Source organism: Ylistrum balloti, unplaced genomic scaffold (genome assembly GCF_031769215.1).
Source record: "Ylistrum balloti isolate Yb309-2 unplaced genomic scaffold, AGI_CSIRO_Ybal_v1 Utg370700, whole genome shotgun sequence".
NCBI classification, from domain to species: Eukaryota; Metazoa; Mollusca; class Bivalvia; order Pectinida; family Pectinidae; genus Ylistrum; species Ylistrum balloti.
Window position 1 is genome coordinate 450,212 of NW_026782420.1, and position 21,663 is coordinate 471,874.

At 36.7% G+C, this 21,663-nt stretch overlaps 1 protein-coding gene across 1 annotated transcript in view; it reads left to right on the forward strand.

Moving 5' to 3' along the window:
- LOC132557582 (protocadherin Fat 4-like) overlaps nt 1-20,578 on the forward strand; it is a 35,307-nt gene extending 14,729 nt beyond the window's left edge. The window contains exons 10-27 of the mRNA XM_060222086.1: nt 2,241-2,450; nt 4,858-5,389; nt 7,102-7,282; nt 7,836-7,936; nt 9,882-10,016; nt 11,546-11,648; nt 12,126-12,422; nt 13,126-13,277; nt 14,127-14,304; nt 16,282-16,508; nt 16,841-17,077; nt 17,265-17,376; nt 17,664-17,791; nt 18,599-18,726; nt 18,976-19,140; nt 19,690-19,918; nt 20,220-20,254; nt 20,422-20,578. Coding sequence (XP_060078069.1) covers nt 2,241-2,450; nt 4,858-5,389; nt 7,102-7,282; nt 7,836-7,936; nt 9,882-10,016; nt 11,546-11,648; nt 12,126-12,422; nt 13,126-13,277; nt 14,127-14,304; nt 16,282-16,508; nt 16,841-17,077; nt 17,265-17,376; nt 17,664-17,791; nt 18,599-18,726; nt 18,976-19,140; nt 19,690-19,918; nt 20,220-20,254; nt 20,422-20,440 — 3,169 coding nt within the window. The 3' untranslated portion in view covers nt 20,441-20,578. The remainder of the gene's footprint in view (nt 1-2,240; nt 2,451-4,857; nt 5,390-7,101; nt 7,283-7,835; nt 7,937-9,881; nt 10,017-11,545; nt 11,649-12,125; nt 12,423-13,125; nt 13,278-14,126; nt 14,305-16,281; nt 16,509-16,840; nt 17,078-17,264; nt 17,377-17,663; nt 17,792-18,598; nt 18,727-18,975; nt 19,141-19,689; nt 19,919-20,219; nt 20,255-20,421) is intronic.
- The last annotated feature ends 1,085 nt before the right edge of the window (nt 20,579-21,663 follow it).

Consider the following 21,663-nt stretch of genomic DNA (forward strand, 5'->3'; position numbering starts at 1 on the left):
ACAAGTCGGAGTAAGTAACTCAAACGATAAACACGTCGGAGTAAGTGTATCAAACGATACAGCAAGTCAGAGTAAGTAACTCAAACGATACAACTTGTCGGAGTAAGTGTATCAAACGATACAACACGTCAGAGTAAGTGACTCAAACGATAAACACGTCGGAGTAAGTGACTCAAACAATACAACACGTCAGGGTAAGTGACTCAAACGATACAGCAAGTCAGAGTAAGTGTATCAAACGATAAAACACGTCAGGGTTAGTGACTCAAACGATACCGCACGTCAGAGTAATTGACTCAAACAATACAACACGTCAGGGTAAGTGTATCAAACGATACAGCACGTCAGAGTAAGTGTATCAAACGATACAACACGTCAGAGTAAGTGACTCAAACGATACAACACGTCAGGGTAAGTGACTCAAACAATACAACACGTCAGGGTAAGTGTATCAAACGATACAGCAAGTCAGGGTAAGTGTATCAAACGATACAGCAAGTCAGAGTAAGTGTATCAAACGATACAGCAAGTCAGAGTAAGTGTATCAAACGATACAACACGTCAGAGTAAGTGACTCAAACGATACAACACGTCAGAGTAAGTGACTCAAACGATACAACACGTCAGAGTAAGTGACTCAAACGATACAGCAAGTCAGAGTAAGTGTATCAAACGATACAGCAAGTCGGAGTAAGTGTATCAAACGATACAGCACGTCGGAGTAAGTGTATCAAACGATACAACACGTCAGAGTAAATGACTCAATCGATACAGCAAGTCAGAGTAAGTGTATCAAACGATACAGCAAGTCGTCAGAGTAAGTGTATCAAACGATACAACACGTCAGAGTAAGTGACTCAAACGATACAGCACGTCAGAGTAAGTAACTCAAACGATACAACACGTCAGAGTAAGTGACTCAATCGATACAGCACGTCAGAGTAAGTGACTCAAACGATACAGCAAGTCAGAGTAAGTGTATCAAACGATACAGCAAGTCATAGTAAATGACTCAATCGATACAACACGTCGGAGTAAGTGACTCAAACGATACAGCACGTCAGAGTAAGTAACTCAAACGATACAACACGTCGGAGTAAGTGACTCAAACGATACAACACGTCAGAGTCAGTGTATGAAACGATACAGCAAGTCAGAGTAAGTGACTCAAACGATACAACACGTCAGAGTAAGTGTATCAAACGATACAGCAAGTCAGAGTAAGTGTATCAAACGATACAGCAAGTCAGAGTAAGTGACTCAAACGATACAACACGTCAGAGTAAGTGACTCAAACGATACAACACGTCGGAGTAAGTGACTCAAACGATACAACACGTCAGAGTCAGTGTATGAAACGATACAGCAAGTCAGAGTAAGTGACTCAAACGACACAGCACGTCAGAGTAAGTGTATCAAACGATACAGCAAGTCAGAGTAAGTGTATCAAACGATACAGCAAGTCAGAGTAAGTGATTCAAACGATAAACACGTCGGAGTAAGTGACTCAAACGATAAACACGTCGGAGTAAGTGACTCAAACGATACAACACGTCGGAGTAAGTGACTCAAACGATACAGCACGTCAGAGTAAGTGACTCAAACGATACAACACGTCGGAGTAAGTGTATCAAACGATACAACACGTCGGAGTAAGTGACTCAAACGATACAACACGTCGGAGTAAGTGACTCAAACGATACAACACGTCGGAGTAAGTGACTCAAACGATAAACACGTCGGAGTAAGTGACTCAAACGATACAACACGTCGGAGTAAGTGTATGAAACGATACAACACGTCGGAGTAAGTGACTCAAACGATACAACACGTCGGAGTAAGTGACTCAAACGATACAACACGTCGGAGTAAGTGACTCAAACGATACAACACGTCGGAGTAAGTTAATCAAACGATACAACAGATGAGAATTTTCCCGGGATAACATGTTAATGATAGAAATATACAAAAAGTGTTAGTATTCGATAGAATTTGTCGACGAAAAGAGATTGCCCTGTATATGTCTGTTATATTTGATGTAAAAAATAATAGGTATTGCAATACAAGTGTAAACTGTTTATAAAAAAATGTACAGTTAATATCATGAGTCATTTAAAAATCTCACAATTAACCAACACCGTAGTCTAGACTTTGTAAATATTCAGATGTATTTCTCCTAATCTGGGCCTTTTTCCATGTGGTGAACATTTCACGTTTTTTAACGTTTTGTCACTTTACAGCACAAGATTTACTGTTGACCCGAACAGTGGTGAAGTCAGATGCAAGGAAAGATTGGACTTTGAGGTAACACAAAGGTACAGCCTGGCGGTTACCGTGAGAGACACGGGACTTAGTCCTCGACAGACTGACGCCACCGTCATCATCAACCTTGAAGATATCAATGACAACAGTCCTAATATCACCCATCCTGAAACAGTCAGTCTACAACAGTAAGTTGTCTACTACAGTCCTAATATCACCCACCCTCCTACAGCCTGTATATAACAGTAAGTTGTCTACTACAGTCGGAATATCATCCACCCTCCTACAGCCTGTATACAACAGTAACTTGTCTACTACAGTCCTTATATCACCCACCCTCCTACAGCCTGTATACAAAGTTGTCTACTACAGTCGGAATATCACCCACCCTCCTACAGCCTGTATACAACAGTAAGTTGTCTACTACAGTCCTTATATCACCCACCCTCCTACAGCCTGTATACAACAGTAAGTTGTCTACTACAGTACTAATATCACCCACCCTCCTACAGCCTGTATACAACAGTAATTTGTCTACTACAGTCCTTATATAACCCACCCTCCTACAGCCTGTATACAACAGTAAGTTGTCTACTACAGTCCTTATATCACCCACCCTCCTACAGCCTGTATACAACATTAAGTTGTCTGCTACAGTCGGAATATCACCCACCCTCCTACAGCCTGTATACAACAGTAAGTTGTCTACTACAGTCCTTATATCACCCACCCTCCTACAGCCTGTATACAACAGTAAGTTGTCTGCTACAGTCCTAATATCACCCAACCTCCTACAGCCTGTATATAACAGTAAGTTGTCTACTACAGTCCTTATATAACCCACCCTCCTACAGCCTGTATACAACAGTAAGTTGTCTACTACAGTCCTTATATCACCCACCCTCCTACAGCCTGTATATAACAGTAAGTTGTCTACTACAGTCCTTATATCACCCACCCTCCTACAGCCTGTATACAACAGTTAGTTGTCTACTACAGTCCTTATATCACCCACCCTCCTACAGCCTGTATACAACATCAAGTTGTCTGCTACAGTCGGAATATCACCCACCCTCCTACAGCCTGTATACAACATTAAGTTGTCTACTACAGTCCTTATATCACCCACCCTCCTACAGCCTGTATACAACAGTAAGTTGTCTGCTACAGTCCTTATATCACCCACCCTCCTACAGCCTGTATACAACAGTAAGTTGTCTGCTACAGTCCTAATATCACCCAACCTCCTACAGCCTGTATATAACAGTAAGTTGTCTACTACAGTCCTTATATAACCCACCCTCCTACAGCCTGTATACAACAGTAAGTTGTCTACTACAGTCCTTATATCACCCACCCTCCTACAGCCTGTATATAACAGTAAGTTGTCTACTACAGTCCTTATATCACCCACCCTCCTACAGCCTGTATACAACAGTAAGTTGTCTACTACAGTCCTTATATCACCCACCCTCCTACAGCCTGTATACAACATTAAGTTGTCTGCTACAGTCGGAATATCACCCACCCTCCTACAGCCTGTATACAACATTAAGTTGTCTACTACAGTCCTTATATCACCCACCCTCCTACAGCCTGTATACAACAGTAAGTTGTCTGCTACAGTCCTAATATCACCCAACCTCCTACAGCCTGTATATAACAGTAAGTTGTCTACTACAGTCCTTATATAACCCACCCTCCTACAGCCTGTATACAACAGTAAGTTGTCTACTACAGTCCTTATATCACCCACCCTCCTACAGCCTGTATACAACAGTAAGTTGTCTACTACAGTCCTTATATAACCCACCCTCCTACAGCCTGTATACAACAGTAAGTTGTCTACTACAGTCCTTATATCACCCACCCTCCTACAGCCTGTATACAACAGAAAGTTATCTACTACAGTCCTAATATCACCCACTCTGCTATAGGAAATCCACAAACCTACACCCTTTTGATATCTTTGATCAAGAATTTGAATTTTGTCTGTTTATCCTAGAAAAGGGAAGACAATTTTGTCAACGACAGCAAGTAAACAAAAATAGATACACGATGTCTTTTTTAGATACGATATTTATATTTTCATACATATATTGCTTGGAGTTTTTAGTTTATACAAAATTAATTCACAAACTGAAAAATAGAAGACATGCAATTGCATATCCACTTTAAAAATTACCGCAAAAGTACCGCGGTACTGATTCCACGCGCCAGACATGACATTTACAGACATGTAAACTACGGTTTTGGTGGTAAAGACAAATAGATGATATTGAAATTAAATTTGTTTTATTGGTTATGCTCATTTTAAAGACAGGACGGGGGTGTTCTTAAAAGTGACAGAAACACATGGATGTTGTGAATTAAAGAGTTATTCCCGCAACGTACTCAGAATTCTTTCGTAAACAAGTTGATTTGCCTCTCTAACCTTTACATACCTAATAGTTTGCTTTCTTTACGCCGTTACTGTTTTTTTTCTCTTCGTTTCGACTTTAAAAAAAACACAATTGTGCTGATATTACCAGTAATTTCATGCGTTCAAAAGTTCAAAATGGTAATCAATTTTTTTGTTTGATTTTGTGTTTTTAGAAAGGATTTTGCAATCAGTAGACCGCTTATGGTCGTGGATGTTGACGATAGAGACTCTGGTCGGAATGGTGAAGTGACGTTTTCGTTGACTTTGACAGATTTGGTTACCATTGATGACAATGGTATCATCAAGACGGTACAGAAAGTTAACGTACCTCTTCCTGGCACGTATACCACAACGGTTGTGGTGACAGATAGAGGAGTGCCACCGCGTAGTGTCTCCTCCACCATCACAATACAAGTCACAGTGGACACGGATATCGACCTCAAATTTAGGATACAACAACACAAGTTTACTGTGTTAGAAGAAGAAAGTTCAGGCACAATGGTAGGCGATGTGAGTCTAAACTTGGACAATCCAAAGGGCCTTCAAGCGAGATATGACATTCCAGACTCGTCAGACTTATTCGCAATTGATAGCACATCTGGAAATATAACTACTAGGAAAGCTTTAGATCGGGAGATAGATGACGAGTACGTCGTCTTCGTCCGTGTACGAGCTGATGGTGCGGAAACAGGAGATTTAACACTGGTATGAACTATGCAATGCATATGTCCGCCGTCTGAAAACTTTCCCTTTAAAGCACTACTCTTGTTTTACGCCTGGGCGGATTTCAACTAAAGATAATGTGAAACATCATTGGTGGTGGGGAATCATACCATAGACAATTCGGATGGGGCTCTAAAATTTCAGTTTTATGTTTTGCTTCGCAATGTATTAATTCCTTAATGCTTGAATATTTCAACCAGATTTGTCCTGAAACATTAATAGGGAGTGACAACGATATCAAATATGCATGAAGTGATCCAGAGATTGTTCCTTTTTTTCCGGTTTGGTCCAAATTTTTCCATTAACAACAAATACCATTTATAAGTTTCTGATACTCTCTAGGAATGTTCAATATTATAATTCATCAGATTTGTGGTATGTTCATCCGTCTGTCGATTGTCAGATGACCGTTTAGGATCCTGGTCCACTCTTTATTTAAACCGGCATTTGTGTATTAGAGCAGAAGGGTTTGGCGAAACCTTTGTAGATGACCTCTGTTCTCATGCGAAGTGACCTGTATAATTAGTGCGAAACACCCTACCTATGGAGATAGATGACAGGTTTGGAGACATATTCGTAAATACTCGTTTGGGAAAACGATGTTTTGCAGAAATTATAGGTTATAATAATTAAAGCTCAATTTATTTGACAAGTAAAATGTCAGGATAGAACAGACAGATGGATTGTATAGGGATAATATAGGCAGTTTTAAAATGTGAACAGTTCTTGTTATTAATATCATTTTTGTAGCTTTAAATTAAAATGCAACTTAATTGAAACAGAATCTAAGAATATCTGTAATTATCCTATCACTACATCTGAGTCAAAACTGATTGGACATGTGATTAACTTCTTAGCAGTATGTAATTGTTTTTGTTTCAATTCCGCGGTGTGTAATTACTTTCAAAGCCTCCAATTGGTCGTCTCTGACCCCCAACTATTCTGATTGGTTAACTTTTGAACATCGGACTACTTTACAATATAACTACTTTTTTTTGTCGCCTGTTAATGACAAACATAAAGATGATCTCCGATCATCAGCTGATAATATCTATATATATATATAATATAATTATAACACTTTTTAATAGTTTAACATTATTTTATTACAAATTTACATCCCAAACACAAAATTATGAAATTCCGTTTTGGAACACTTGTCTCATGTCAATAAATTGATAAACTGATAAAATGTAAACAAAACACTGCATGGCACATTCGTGACTTTTTTATACAGTAGATTTCCGGACCCAAAAATATGCGAAGTATCAGTGCATTCTGATAATGAACTCCCGTCAACCACGCCAATATCACCACTTTTGTCACGTTACACTCGGTACATAAACAAGTTGCCCAACATATGACGATTGTTTATCATGTTTATCTGACTCTCGTTATTTAATTTTCAATTTAGAAAAGACAAAGCTTGTGTCTTTTCTGAATTGAAAATTAACTAAGTCTAGTTAGGTAAAAATAATAATATAAAAATCGTCACTTCTATATATCAGGCGGTAAAGGGTCTGCTCATTATTGGAGAAAAGCTGTGTGACACAATTCCTCGATTGTTTTCTGTTTTTGTATATTGATATGACGTGTTATTATTCCTAGATAACCAACGTTATATGTTATCAAATAAGTGTTCTATACGACATAGGGTTGAAATGTATACCTTGAGTAAATCACTTTTATTGTAGGTAAACGTGACTTTAACGGACAAAAACGACCACCCTCCAGTATTTCCGAGAGACAAGTACAGGCTGGTCGCGAGGGAGGATTTGGCAATAGGCTATGTAATTATAACAGTATCTGTGACGGACGAAGATGTGGGTGTCAATGAACGAAATTTTTTTTCCCTTCGCAATAGCTCGAGTTCAGGTAAGAAGATCTTTATCGCTGGTATCGTAACAAAACCAACAATATTTACATCTCAAGTAAAACCTACCAATTTTACAAGCTGTTCATAGTGTCATTATTTTTCTCTTTTTCGTATAAAAAGCCGAGTTATTCTTCCTTCTACAGGTAATGACTGACAACAGTGAACGTGGTTATATTCTACTACCCAATGTATTTAAATCACAGAACTGATCAATTGATTTCAAACGAAATCAGCCAAGTGCGTTGAGCACCAGATAAATTAAAAGCGGGACAGTAGGTGATATCTCATAACGCAAAATCATTTGTCCTATATGTTTAACCATTACCTTTGCTATATGGAAGCAAAGCATTGACAGATATTCTTTTCCTTTATATCATTTAATAATCTAAACAAATAATGACTCGAAATATTTTAAATTGTATTGGTAAGACATTGTAAAAAAGATAGGGAAGAAAAAGAAACAAACCATTAAAAGATATCAATATGAATATTGTCAGTCATTTGTGCCTAAGTATCGTCTTCAGATGTGTATTTCATTTGATCTAACTGTAGAGTGTTGGCAGGACTTTCACGTTGATAACATGACCGGCCAACTGAAAGTGGTAAAAAGTCTTGATTATGAAACATACACTGCCTGTCAATATACCTTGCTTGTAAGTATAAATTGTATACCATATTGATAAAGATATTGATCATCTATTTGTTTGGTATAAAAAGGATGAAATAATTCTATAATGATATTTCTTCAACATACGACAGTCTAGTGCTTTTATGTATGACCTTCATTCAGGGGTCTTTGCTTATTATCTTGGTAAGTGATGTGTAAGTGATAGATATTTGAGGCAAATTGTCAGTTTCAATGTAAGAACGACAACGCGTTTGGACTCTTTCCAAAAAACTCATTGATAATGATAATAATAAATTTATTCAGGATAAAGATGTACAGATTTGTATACAAAACATATGATAATATGACACATATAACATGTTATACATAATCATGAATAAGTTGCTTGCTACATCTTTAATGTATTAGCTAGTGATATTTAAAAATAAAGACAAAAGTACATATATCCAAGGATTTCCCAAAAAAGCGTTGAAACGCTTATTTCCATTGGGGTCCTTACTCATTGCCAACTACCAACACTCTGGATACGGCAAATCTTACTTTACCATTAGAATATATCAGAACCTCGACGATGTTCCACTTAAACTTAATTCCGGTAAAATTGTAATTAGGAGTAAGTATCTCCTGGCGACGAGCAGATATGGGCAGGGCTGTACGTTCGCACGCTCTTGCGGCTTCTTGTCTTTAGGGATTTTTCATCACACTTCATATTCTTAACGATTACGATTCAACAGTTTCCTTGTCTGAAGTCTAGTGGCTTCATTCGTTGGGATATATTGATCAAACTGTCCATTCTTTGCAATCTTGTCTCAGCGAAGTTGTCAAAATCACTTTTTATTCCTGGATGGATTTCGATCAAACGTCCCTATACTGGAAACACCATGAAAATACCAACATGACAGTATCATCATAATCCAAACTCAAATTCCATAAAACTAGGAGAAAATATGAATAAAAGAAAGATTTACACGGAGACTCCTTAACAGTACAAGGATAATAGTACTGGTTGTTACGGAAGCGTCTTCTGCTCCACCGACGACACCCGCCATGTAACCTTGGGCAATCCAAGTAATTAATGTCATGTCCTCAAATGAGAACAAGGTATACAATAATGAAAACCGACAGGCAAACTAACGAGCACTTAACTCGTCCAGCTTCATATTACACAAAGAAATAGAATATTTCTCATTGAGATCAATATGGCGACCATAAATCTTCTCCATAATTTTCATGAACCAACATCTTTTGAACCCTTTGTTACAAGCTGAAGACTTCGGGTTCACGATCACTATGATTACTTTCTTTGTAAAATCCTTGTCAGCATCATTCATTCCTGGAGACATTTAATCAAATTTCATACATTTTGGCTTCTTCTTTATTGAGCATAAAGTCCAGGTAGAACCAGGACGGGTTCTATGTTGTTGGCGATGTATTAACTTGAACAAGTTTTCCGGATAGTGTGTTTAGTATCATTATATAAATAAGTTTTCCGGATATCGTTTTGTGTTTAGTATCATTATATAGATAAGTTTTCCGGATATCGTTTTGTGTTTAGTATCATTATATAGATAAGTTTTCCGGATATCGTTTTGTGTTTAGAATCATTATATAAATAAGTTTTCCGGATATAGTTTTGTGTTTAGAATCATTATATAAGTAAGTTTTCCGGATATCGTTTTGTGTGTAGAATCATTATATAAATAAGTTTTCAGGATATCGTTTTGTGTTTAGTATCATTATATAAATAAGTTTTCCGGATATCGTTTTGTGTTTAGTATCATTATATAAATAAGTTTTCAGGATATCGTTTTGTGTTTAGAATCATTATATAAATAAGTTTTCCGGATATCGTTTTGTGTTTAGAATCATTTTATAAATAATTTTTCAGGATATCGTTTTTTGTTTAGAATCATTATATAAAACAAAGCCATATCTGTGTCTATTGTTTGGTATATTGTTTTGTTTTGAAGGCGTTCGATATAAGTCCTGCCCCTCTAACGTCCAGTATTGAAGTGTATGTCACCATCACTGACGTCAACGATAATAGCCCAACCTTCTCGGCGAGTACTTACCTATTAGAGGTCGCAGAAAACTTCAGATCAGAGGTATGATTTGCTATATACAGAATCGTAATGATTTCCAAATCTACTTTAAGTATTTATTTGTTATAAAGTTGAAATTTTCGCTGATTTACTAACAGATTGAAGTGAAAAGAACGCACTTTGCACGGATGTTATCTCTTGAATTTCTATATATTTGTTCACAGTTTGTTCCATCGTCCATGATAACACAAAATAGAATACATCAGAACAAACCCAAATCTTGAATCTATTAAGAAACAAAAATACAAAACAAGGTTATACGAAGTTCAAAAGCCCGCCACGGAAAACCACGTTACCAATATGCATACTCAAATTTACACGTGTAGGAGGCAACAATTGTCAGATCGACAAAAAATTACAAAGATCTTCTCAGTAACAAGAAATGATAGAAACAAGTGCTCTTATGGAATGGTCTTAAGATGCTTTAAAAAAAATTGTATAAATTCCATAGCCCTGGGTTAAATGCATTTCCTCTGGGGAGGGTGTTAACTTACTTATAACTTAAACATGTATAGGTGAATTGTTTAACTGTTATTGCATGCAAATAATACAAACTTGGTGAGAATCATCAGTGTGGGATGGCATTATGATGGTATGCACATGTTGATCCTAGGGCTGATGGATGGGACCAAAACTATCATATTGACTTAAAATTCAAAAATCATATACGCTTCATAGATGGCTAGATCGTAGGTGATTCACCCGAATTTTAAACTTCACAAACGCTGGTCCTATATCTTCCCCTGGGTAGTGGATAAAATTCACCACAGCTTGTGTAGGAAAATCAAAGTTTTAAGTATCATTTATTGAAAAGTCATTGTAAATACTTCCAACTTGTTAGAATTTTTAGTATATGATAGCAGATTGATTGTAATGATATACATACAAGGGCTGATGGGCGGAGCTAAAATTGGGCAAAATGATTTTATAATCCTAACACAGGGTACCATTAAGGCCCAAGGACCATTTTTATTAGATTTTTTCAGTATATTTTATTTGATGCATGACCAAAAAAATTGTTGATTATCTGAATAAAAAAGAAATTTAGTTGAAATATCTTTGTTACTATCCATATACATTGTCGTTGTTTATGACTGAATATGCCAGTTTCATACCAATAAATATGACAGCACTATATATATCTCATACGAGAAGTTTATTTGATCCCTACGACTTATCTCTAGTCGCTTTATAGGTTTAAACATTCAGGTCTTTAGCATCACTGATGAGTCCTGGAAGGACGAAACAGCGGTATGATGTAGCATCACTGATGAGTCCTAGAAGGACGAAACAGCGGTATGATGTAGCATCACTGATGAGTCCTAGAAGGACGACACAGCTATCTGCTGTAGCATCACTGATGAGTCCCAGAAGGACGAAACAGCTGTATGATGTAGCATCACTGATGAGTCCAAAAAGGACGAAACAGCTGTATGATGTAGTTTAATTCATTATTTGGCTTTATGGTATCTGATTATAAATTTGTATTATAATGTGCTATTTACTTGTGTGTCTCTTGTACAATCGTTCAGACTAGCGTGTTTGGCACTGTAAGTGATGCCGACTCGAATGAAAATGGTAGAATACAACTGTCAGACGGAAGTCCAAGCACCTGTCCATTTAGGATTAAAACAGGTATTTACTATTATATATATTAAATGATAATGATGTTTCATTATGTCCCCTTTCTAACTTATTGATTAAGATCGGACAAAGTCAGGTAACGTTATTATTTTTCTTTAGCATTGCATTCATTTGGATGTGTAAGACTATGCCGTTTATTGCAATTTGTTTAATGAAAAATCATCATTTTTCGTGTGAGAGTTATTTTTAAATTTTCGTTGTAATCCACGAATGTATGTGCCCTCGAAGTATTTAACAGATGAAAAATGACATGGGTTAGTAAAAATGTATTTCGTAAGCAAGACTTATCCACGAAATCAAGCGTCAACAAAAATATTATTTGTCAAACCACGAAATTTCAGCTCCAAGAAAATATATGATATTCCATTAGTTTCATAATGCACACCTAAATCAGTATGTTTAAATACATACAAATAGTTTTCTTAAAGACATTACAAGCTTAATACCTTGCAATATAACATTTTATAGGTACAAAGTCACTTATCATGACATTAAGTGGTTTGATGACATTAGACTACGAGAACGAGACCTCGTATAGTTGTGTCATTGTGGCGACAGACATGGCAAAGGAAACCCCGAGGTCGAGCAGCGCTTATGTCACTGTCAGTATTACTGATGTCAACGATAACGCTCCTGTATTTGACCAATCGTCATACGAGGTCAACATATCACGTGACCTTAGCACCGGATCTGAAGTCATCAAAGTCATGGCAACCGATGCAGATTCCGGATTTAATAAACAAATACGCTACATCTTAGCAGCTGGTAAAGACTACTCACCGAAATCCTATTTACATAGTTTATGTATTTATTCATTTTAGCTGTTTCTTTTATTAAAAGTTGTTTTACTTTTGGTGTTATAATATCGTGTTATTTTTTTATGTTATTTTGTTTCGAATGTACAGATAAGCATCCCCTTTGTACGATATACATAGTGCATAAACCCTTGTCCACAACATATCCTGTAGGTAACTTGATGAAAGGAAACCCGACAGACACACCGCTATATATACCTTGACAATTTTAGATAAATAGTTTGAATACTGTTTAACTAATATCTGAATTTACCTGATAATGTGATCATGCAATGTTTATGTAGTTCACGAATTGTTTATATCTCATCGCCGGATATAAATTCTTTAATAAAATCTCTAATGCATTTTAATTATTTATCTTTACAGTTCAAAAAAACTAATGTGAATTTTCACCGAAGAAAATTTATTTTCAAGAAAGGTTGATGGCTTAAAAATGGCTAGTTTGGAGGTCCTTAACTGAAAAAAAGAATAGTTTCCAATATCATTTTATTAAATATGAATAAAAAACTTTTTTCATTATCGATCGTGTTGAAGATATAAGATATTTTATGATAAGACTGTTAAATGTGATGACAGATAAATGACAGTAGTTACTGTGTGTCTACTTTGTCTTTTGAGCATGCTCTGTACCTGATAATTACGTTTGCTCCTAGGTGACGAAGGCTACATGCAAATTAGCCCAACCAGTGGACGAGTGACCGTAAGCAAGCCCTTGTATGACTACAGGCGGGACACAATGGAAATAAATGTGATTGCTATCGACCAGCTCCCTGGAGCGGCTGTCCGTCTGTCATCTTCTGTAACGGTAATTGTTTGTTGAATATTGCCTCCAACATATAATTATGAGATAACTCCCCAAACTACATTCTCTTCTGTCCACGTTGCATAGACATTTGACTTATACCCAGCACATTTTATGTCGCCTTATATTTTCTATACTAATCTCAAAGTGACTACTTTCTCGGATTATTCTTTGATAGGCTAAAGCGAAGTTTATCAAGAGGGTACTTATCAAAGGGACTATCATAATGGTTTTTTTTTCTCTGATCACAGGCTTTTACCATCTCAGTAAAGACACGTTTACGGTTAGCATAGTGATATCATTTAGAAATGTTCTATTTCTTCGTGCGATATGAAACTGGATAGGAACGTGAAATAATTTACTTGGGTTTGAGAAGATCAAAATGGCCAGTGTCGTCAATGAAAAAGATGACGCTTACTCTTCCGGAACATCTGGTCTTATTATACTTTCATAATGCCCCCGGATCGAAAAAGCTGGGTTTTATATTGCTATTTTTGTTATGTGTATCTGCTGTCAACTATTGCATCGTAGGAGGTAGGGCTTTCATATTTGGCATGTTTGTTCCTTGTGGCAAGACCTTCCGGTGGCACCAATTTTTTTTTCACTGTGTGACCACGACCGTGACCTTCGACCTACATTCGAAATCTTTAAAAAATCATTACCATAGTAAAGACATGAGTGTTTCACAAAAAGTGCATGCAATTAGCACATGTCTTACACTGTCCCACTGCTGAATTTTGTTGCAACCAGGGAAATATTGTTCTCCATGAATCTCCATGTGAATCTTTCTTTTGTTCATATTCTGCCATAGTTTTATTTACGTTTTGGCATTTTTTTCTTGTATCTCTGTAGCTCGTCATCAATATTGAGGATGCCAATGTTCGACCGAATTTTCCAGAATCAACAGTATATAAAGAACTGCGAGAGGAGACTGAAGTCACTGGAGTTTTTTACACTGTCTCTGCAAATGACTGGGACGGCACCGCTAATCGGAAATGTTCCTGTACCTACAGACTCGAAAACCCATCAAGTGAGTGACTACTGTTCTTATGTTGTATTGGTATCATTAACAAAGGTCTGATTTTATCCAGTGCAAGTGATGTGCGACCGATATCATTTATGCAACATGTTACAGATGCCATGTACAGGTAACTGAGAGGTGACTTATGTCCTGTACTGGTAAGTAAGGTGTGACTTATGTCCTGTACAGGTAACTAAGGTGTGACATTTGTGCTGTAGCGGTAACTAAGGTGTGATAATTGTTCTGTAGCGGTAACTAAGGTGTGACAAATGTTCTGTAGCGGTTACTAAGGTGTGACAAATGTTCTGTAGCGGTAACTAAGATGTGACAAATGTTCTGTAGCGGTAACTAAGGTGTGGCAAATGTTCTGTAGCGGTAACTAAGGTGTGACAAATGTTCTGTAGCGGTAACTAAGGCGTGACAAATGTTCTGTAGCGGTAACTAAGGTGTGACAAATGTTCTGTAGCGGTAACTAAGGTGTGGCAAATGTTCTGTAGCGGTTACTAAGGTGTGACAAATGTTCCGTAGTAGTAACTAAGGTGTGGCAAATGTTCTGTAGCGGTTACTTAGGTGTGGCAAATATTCTGTAGCGGTAACTAAGGTGTGGCATTTGTTCTGTAGCGGTAACTAAGGTGTGACAAGTGTCCTGTAGCGGTAACTAAGGCGTGGCAAAAGTTCTGTAGCGGTAAATAAGGTGTGACAAATGTTCTGTAGCGGTTACTGAGGTGTGACAAGTGTCCTGTAGCGGTAACTAAGGTGTGACAAATGTTCCGTAGCGGTAACTAAGATGTGGCAAATGTTCTGTAGCGGTTACTGAGGTGTGACAAATGTTCTGTAGCGGTAACTAAGGTGTGACAAATGTTCTGTAGCGGTAACTAAGGTGTGACAATTGTTCTGTAGCGGTAACTAAGGTGTGACAAATGTTCTGTAGCGGTTATGAAGGTGTGACAAATGTTCCATAGCGGTAACTAAGGTGTGACAAATGTTCTGTAGCGGTAACTAAGGTGTGCCAAATGTTCTGTAGCGGTAACTAAGGCGTTGCAAATGTTCTGTAGCGGTTACTGAGGTGTGACAAATGTTCTGTAGCGGTAACTAAGGTGTGACAAATGTTCTGTAGCGGTAATAAAGATGTGACAAATGTTCTGTATCTGTAGAAAGTGTATATAATTATGTATGTAGACCGTTCAGTATCATGATGCCGTCATCAATGTGAATGACGAAAATAATTTTTACATTCGTCAGAAACTTATCATAATGAAGTTCAAATTTGTCTTTTGTACAGTCTTTAAGATAGAAAGCGGTAGACATTGCTTGTGCACTTGAAAGTCCTCGAGGTTTGTTATAGCCTATACGCCTTATTTTCATTTATTTGAATAGTGGCACGGTCCAAAATATACATATGTACTTGAAATACTTCTAAGATTATCCGATATATGAAAATAACGAAATTTACTGAATTATGGGGCTAATGCTCCACCCCATCTGCATTTTAACATTTTCGATCATTTTGGATTTTCTTCAGTCACCTCCTAGGTGCTTAGCATCATTGATACATGCCTGGACGAACTAATCAACTGTATGATGCAGTTTAGTTCATTGTTTGACTCCACTGTATCTGAACTGTATTTGTGTTAAATGGTACTATTCACTTGTGCATCTTTTGTACAATCTTGGACTTACTGGATTAAATTGGCCGATGGTTTTCTGCTGTTTTCTCTTACTAAGCTGTTCTGTTGGATTCCGGGGAGGGATTTAGTTTACCCATTATCCGGGGTTACGCAAGACAGAGCAAAATCAATATCGGCGATTTTTTCTATATGTTTACATTATATAGTGTTTGCCAATATGCTCTCCTGTTTACTATTGAAGGCGGCGCAGCGCGAAATTCAATCTATGTGAATAAGCCCAGACAAACACAACTGCTGAACAATAATAAATAATACACATCCATTTTACTACAAAATACATTTATATGTATATTTGAAGGTGTGTTTGAGATTCACAACGAGACGGGAGAGATTCGTATGAAGGCCGGAACATCTGTGGACAGAGAGCGTGACGGGCCATCTGTAAGCATTGGCATCATAGCACGTGACCAAGGATCTCCTCCAAAGGACTCTGAAACACTGTCTCTGAACATTACTGTTCTCGATATCAACGACCAGTCCCCACGATTCCGATATCAGACTATCCCCACGTTCAAAATATACCAGGTGTGTTGATGTCAACATAAACTATTTTGCTGTTTTAATATGCGATGTGTTGATTGGTCGAATATAATTCACTGCATTTGAAAATAAGATAACTAAATTAGGTTATGATAACCTTTTTTTAAGATATACATTTTAAAAATCTGCAACAACCACATAAACCAAAATCTATGCAACACCGTGGAAGAACAGAGAATCTCACTTTAGCAGTAAAAACAGTTATATCGACGTCACTTTCACCATAAGGTGAATGAGTAGGACAACACTTCATAAACATATTTGATTTAGGCAGGCAATATGGCGTTTAATGAAATTTGCTTTATTTATGCTTTTAGACTCATCCCTCTGGGTCAGCGATTGGTGATGTGATTGCGGAGGATATGGATGGTAGTGAGTTCAATATGATTCTGTATAGTGTCACAGATCTGTTTTACTCTGAAACTGCAACCTTTAGTGACCGGAACACTTCAATATTTGGCCAATCAACAATAGTGGTTGATTCTACCAACGGAACGCTTCGTACTACGCGGGGTCTCGAGCTCCTTGGACAGACGTCTACTTTCTATATAATGGTGATTACACATCTAATAACTATTGTTGCTTTAGTATTCAAACAGCTATGGATAATTGCTGACTTTTGATGTCATTTTCTTTGTAGTAAACCTTTATCTTTGTATACATTTGTATGAATCGTCTAATGAATATGTTGCCCATTAAAAATATGTAGATTTTTTATTGCCTAAACTTGTCGGTATACAGCTCAATGTTGAAGCGGTTGACAAAGGTGACACCTCAATGAAGGACTCAACTCCAGCCATCGTAGAAGTCAAATACGAAGACACGAACATGCATTATCCGCGTTTCTCACAAGGTATCACTTTTTTTATTATATCTTTAGTCGGTACAGAAAAATACCAATTAAGATAAGAGACAGAAAATAACTTATTAAGTTCCATTAAAGAACAGAAAGTGGATGAATGTACTGCTGTTAGATGAACCAAGCTGGAATTTTAACATGGGGTTGGATGTGATGCAAGTTCAATCATGATAGTAAATTATCAGTATCGATAAGATAAGAACGAAATAACCCAGAACCCTCAATATCCACAATTTGTTTAAAGTGAAATGATTCTATTGTATGGTTTCACCATTTTTTAGATCTGTACAGGAAGGAAATCCGTAGGAGTCACTCTCTGGATGAAGTTATAGTAACAGTGTCAGCAACTGATGCTGACGCTGCCCCAAAGAACGCCATAACATACAGTATCATAGCAGGCAATTACAGAGTATGTATGACGTCATACGTCTGATAAATATCTTGGGAGATTATTTCATGTTTATCTCAATTAAAAGAACGACCATTTGGGAATCATCAACCGAACATAAAATACATTCTGCCAACCCGGTGTATTCTGTGACTTCAGTTGGCTTGCTGTTGTTTCCAACGTTTTTGTATCACGTGGGTATTGAACCACCAAGTTTATATATGGTCCAGTGACTTTGTGATCGAATTCAGTTTTAACAGAGACTTCTCTGGCCTGGGTTGTAAGTCAACGTCACTACTGACCAATAAGCGATCTAGTTTGTGTGATTTTTTATAGGAGTGAGACTACTATTTTAGGACGGAGTCCTATATTGAAATGATATTTATTTGGGTGTTTGAAAATAGTGCAAGTCACAAGGTTCTTCGTCAATATTTGACATGAATCTATAATTGGGCAGTAGTTTATAGTTGTAAACTAAAATAGTTGTTTTTACTATATAAGGCTATTTTCGCCCTCCCGTCAAAATATTTTCTTCGCTCATGTTGACTTGCCATTAAAGTATCAAACACACGTGTTTCATCTTTAACTTGAAACTTTAGCCGCATTCGATATTCGACTAATGAGGAAAATAACGAAAGTTAAACTACTACGTCGAAAATCTTCCGTTATACAATATATCTTTCGCTTTGCCATATTTGATGATTATATCACAATAGTATCTTCGTGTATAGAGAGAGTAGCTATACAGAAAACCATGTGTCTTATAGGGAATACAACAAAGTTACATAGAAAATTCCCAATTATCCTAATTATGTTTCAAACTTTCAGGATGTAATGACAATAGATTCTACCAACGGGAATATAAATCTCGCATATCTGATAGATGAGAAATTTGATGTCTCAAACCTGACATTAACAGTGCGGGCGACTGACAGGGGAGATAAACCTAAGCACAGGTTAGTGTACCTCAATAACGTGATCACTAACTTCATCCAGTGTATCACTGAAACTATTCGAAGAACGATACAAAAGACAATAAAATGAAAGAATAAAAATTTCTATGCATTTACAGGACTTAAGCATAGGTAGTTTGAGATCATGAAAATACTTGAATGGATTCTTCATCTTAATTTCATTTTCAACACCGTTCAGAAAATGCAAACTTTTCGAGTTCTGTGTAATGAAAGACATAATCTGTGTTTCAGTACAAGCATTGTGATAATTACCTTATCTGGACAGTACCAAGTCTGCTTTACCGCAGACATGAGGACAGAAATCGTTGCTGAAAAAGACCTGTTCTTCGCTGTCATGATAGGACTTGTAGCGGCATTGTGTATAGCCATTGGTCTGTGCTTCTTCTTATTCTACAAGTAAGTTTTTACTGAGTTATGTTATTGGCAATTTTGTAAGTTTTTGATGTTGAAGGCAACATTTCATGATTTGTGTTATTGGCAGTTTTGTAAGATTTTGATGTTGAAAGCAACATTTCATGATTTGTGTTATTGGCAGTTTTGTAAGATTTTAATGTTGAAGGCAACATTTCATGATTTTTGTTATTGATATTTAGTCGATTCGATTGGAGTATGGAATGGAAATTTACACCAAATCCTCATCAATAAAAGAGTTCAGCTAAAAAGATGAAAAAAAGTTTTAAGGTCTGAATGATATGCATACCGAGGTAGAACATTTTATTATCAATGTATTCCTATCCACTTCTAAATCGTTTAACATCCTCTTGAAACACCAGGAGACTTGTATTAAATGAAACTTAACATTTTGACTGCTTTGAGCAATTACATGATACTAATGAGAAATAGAATCAATGAAGAGGATGATTAAGGTTACATCATGTCATTCTGTTAAAAATACGAGTAATTGATAACATAATCATTACGTTGACACTTAAGTAGTGTTTATAGGTACCGTACCATGAATGTCCCAAAAGTGAAAACAAAGGAATTTGACTATGATCAGTTAAGTCGAGCAAGTCAACGGCAGGACCACGACTACACTGTTAGTCCTAGTTCTATGGAGACTAGTGAAACGAATGGTGCAAATCGCCACTACATGTCATTTCGGGATGGAAATGCACAGTTTAGTCCTCCAGCAGACAGTACTTATCACGACATATCTGATGTGCAACCATCGGTAATTTATCAGAGCTTATTGTAATATATTGACCAGTCCAACGTGATCTTCTTTTAAATGCACACTTGTATACAATTTAGAATAATAGTAACGGAGAAAACTTTCTTCAGATCATTAAAGTTCCATGTACTTAAAAAGGTGTCCGGTTACATACTTTCTATCACTTATAAAAGTGACAGTTCATTAATCGATATGACTGTTCTTGATGTCTTAGGTATTTTAAACTGACCTTGGCCATTTGTAACCTAACATAGTATTTTTGAGTATGGCAGTTAGAATTCTATTGCTTCATCTGTTTCAGGTGGTTTCGCATATCAACCCAGGATTTGATGCAAGGTAAGATATGAATTGTTTTTTAGTTTTAGTGAACAACTCTAAAAATATGGTTATGAAATTATTAACCAATAATCTTATTCTTAATTCGGGACAATAGTAAATATCTAACCATCCCTGCAGCTAGATATGATAATAATAGATAAATTAAATCATATCCTTTGTTTCAGCGGTGTGGACGTCCAATGAGTAGCAACAGACCGAAGTAAAATATGATGATTATTTCTGCTGATGAAAATATAGCGATTATATAAACAGCACGGCATGGTCTGATGAACATCTGGTGTAACTGGACGCTCTATCGATTAAACAGATGGTACAACATGGTTCGATGGACATCGGAGTCAAACTCGTTATCGATTATAAAGACAACATGTCATGGTCTGATAAATATCTGACAGAGCCGAACTCGATATCAATTATATTATTGGCAGGGTTCGGTTGTTAGACATTTGTCACAGACGAACTCAATATCGAGTATATAGACGTCATGACTCGTCTAGAGATCACGTGACAAAGCTGAACTCAATATCAAGTATATAGACGGAATGACTCGTCTGGAGATCACGTGACAAAGCGGAACTCAATATCGAGTATATAGACGTCATGACTCGTCTAGAGATCACGTGACAAAGCTGAACTCAATATCAAGTATATAGACGGAATGACTCGTCTGGAGATCACGTGACAAAGCTGAACTCAATATCGAGTATATAGACAGCATGACTCGTCTAGATTTCACGAGACAAAGTCGAACTCAATATCGAAAATTAAATATAACAAGGTATTGGGTCACATTGGTTATCCTCGGGTACTCGGTTTCCTCACAGAACTCTCCCGTGTTCCCATTAAGATCAACAATAGCAATTAAAACAAGTTTAGCAATGTAACATTTGTCACATTCAGCTTATCCATGTGGTACCAAATGTTTATTGTTTATATATACATATCTATATTTAGTCATTTTGCAGCTGATAATAATTTAAACATTAATACTCTGCCGTATATAGCACTTGTCACTTTATAAACACCAAACGAAGTAATGTGTAAGTGAATAACTTTTGTACTCCAGAAAACATTCCCCTGTTGTATTAAATACACAAATCATGCGAAATATAATCATTCATTTATATATTTTATACTTTGTATCATTTATCTCATTTTTCTGTTAACTGTTATCATTTTCATCTAAGAACAAATAAAATGTCATAAATAAATCCGCTGTGTAATTGTGTTGCTTTTGTGAAAATTTTGATATACATTCCTTGCTCTCCCGGTTGGATTTAAAATCACGAATTCAATCACTCTTTACATTTTTATACGCACATCAGTTTTTGTTCAAACTTGATAGGCTTAATCACCATGGCATAAAGTTGTCTTTACTTGAAAACCAGTTTGATTCGCCGGTATTT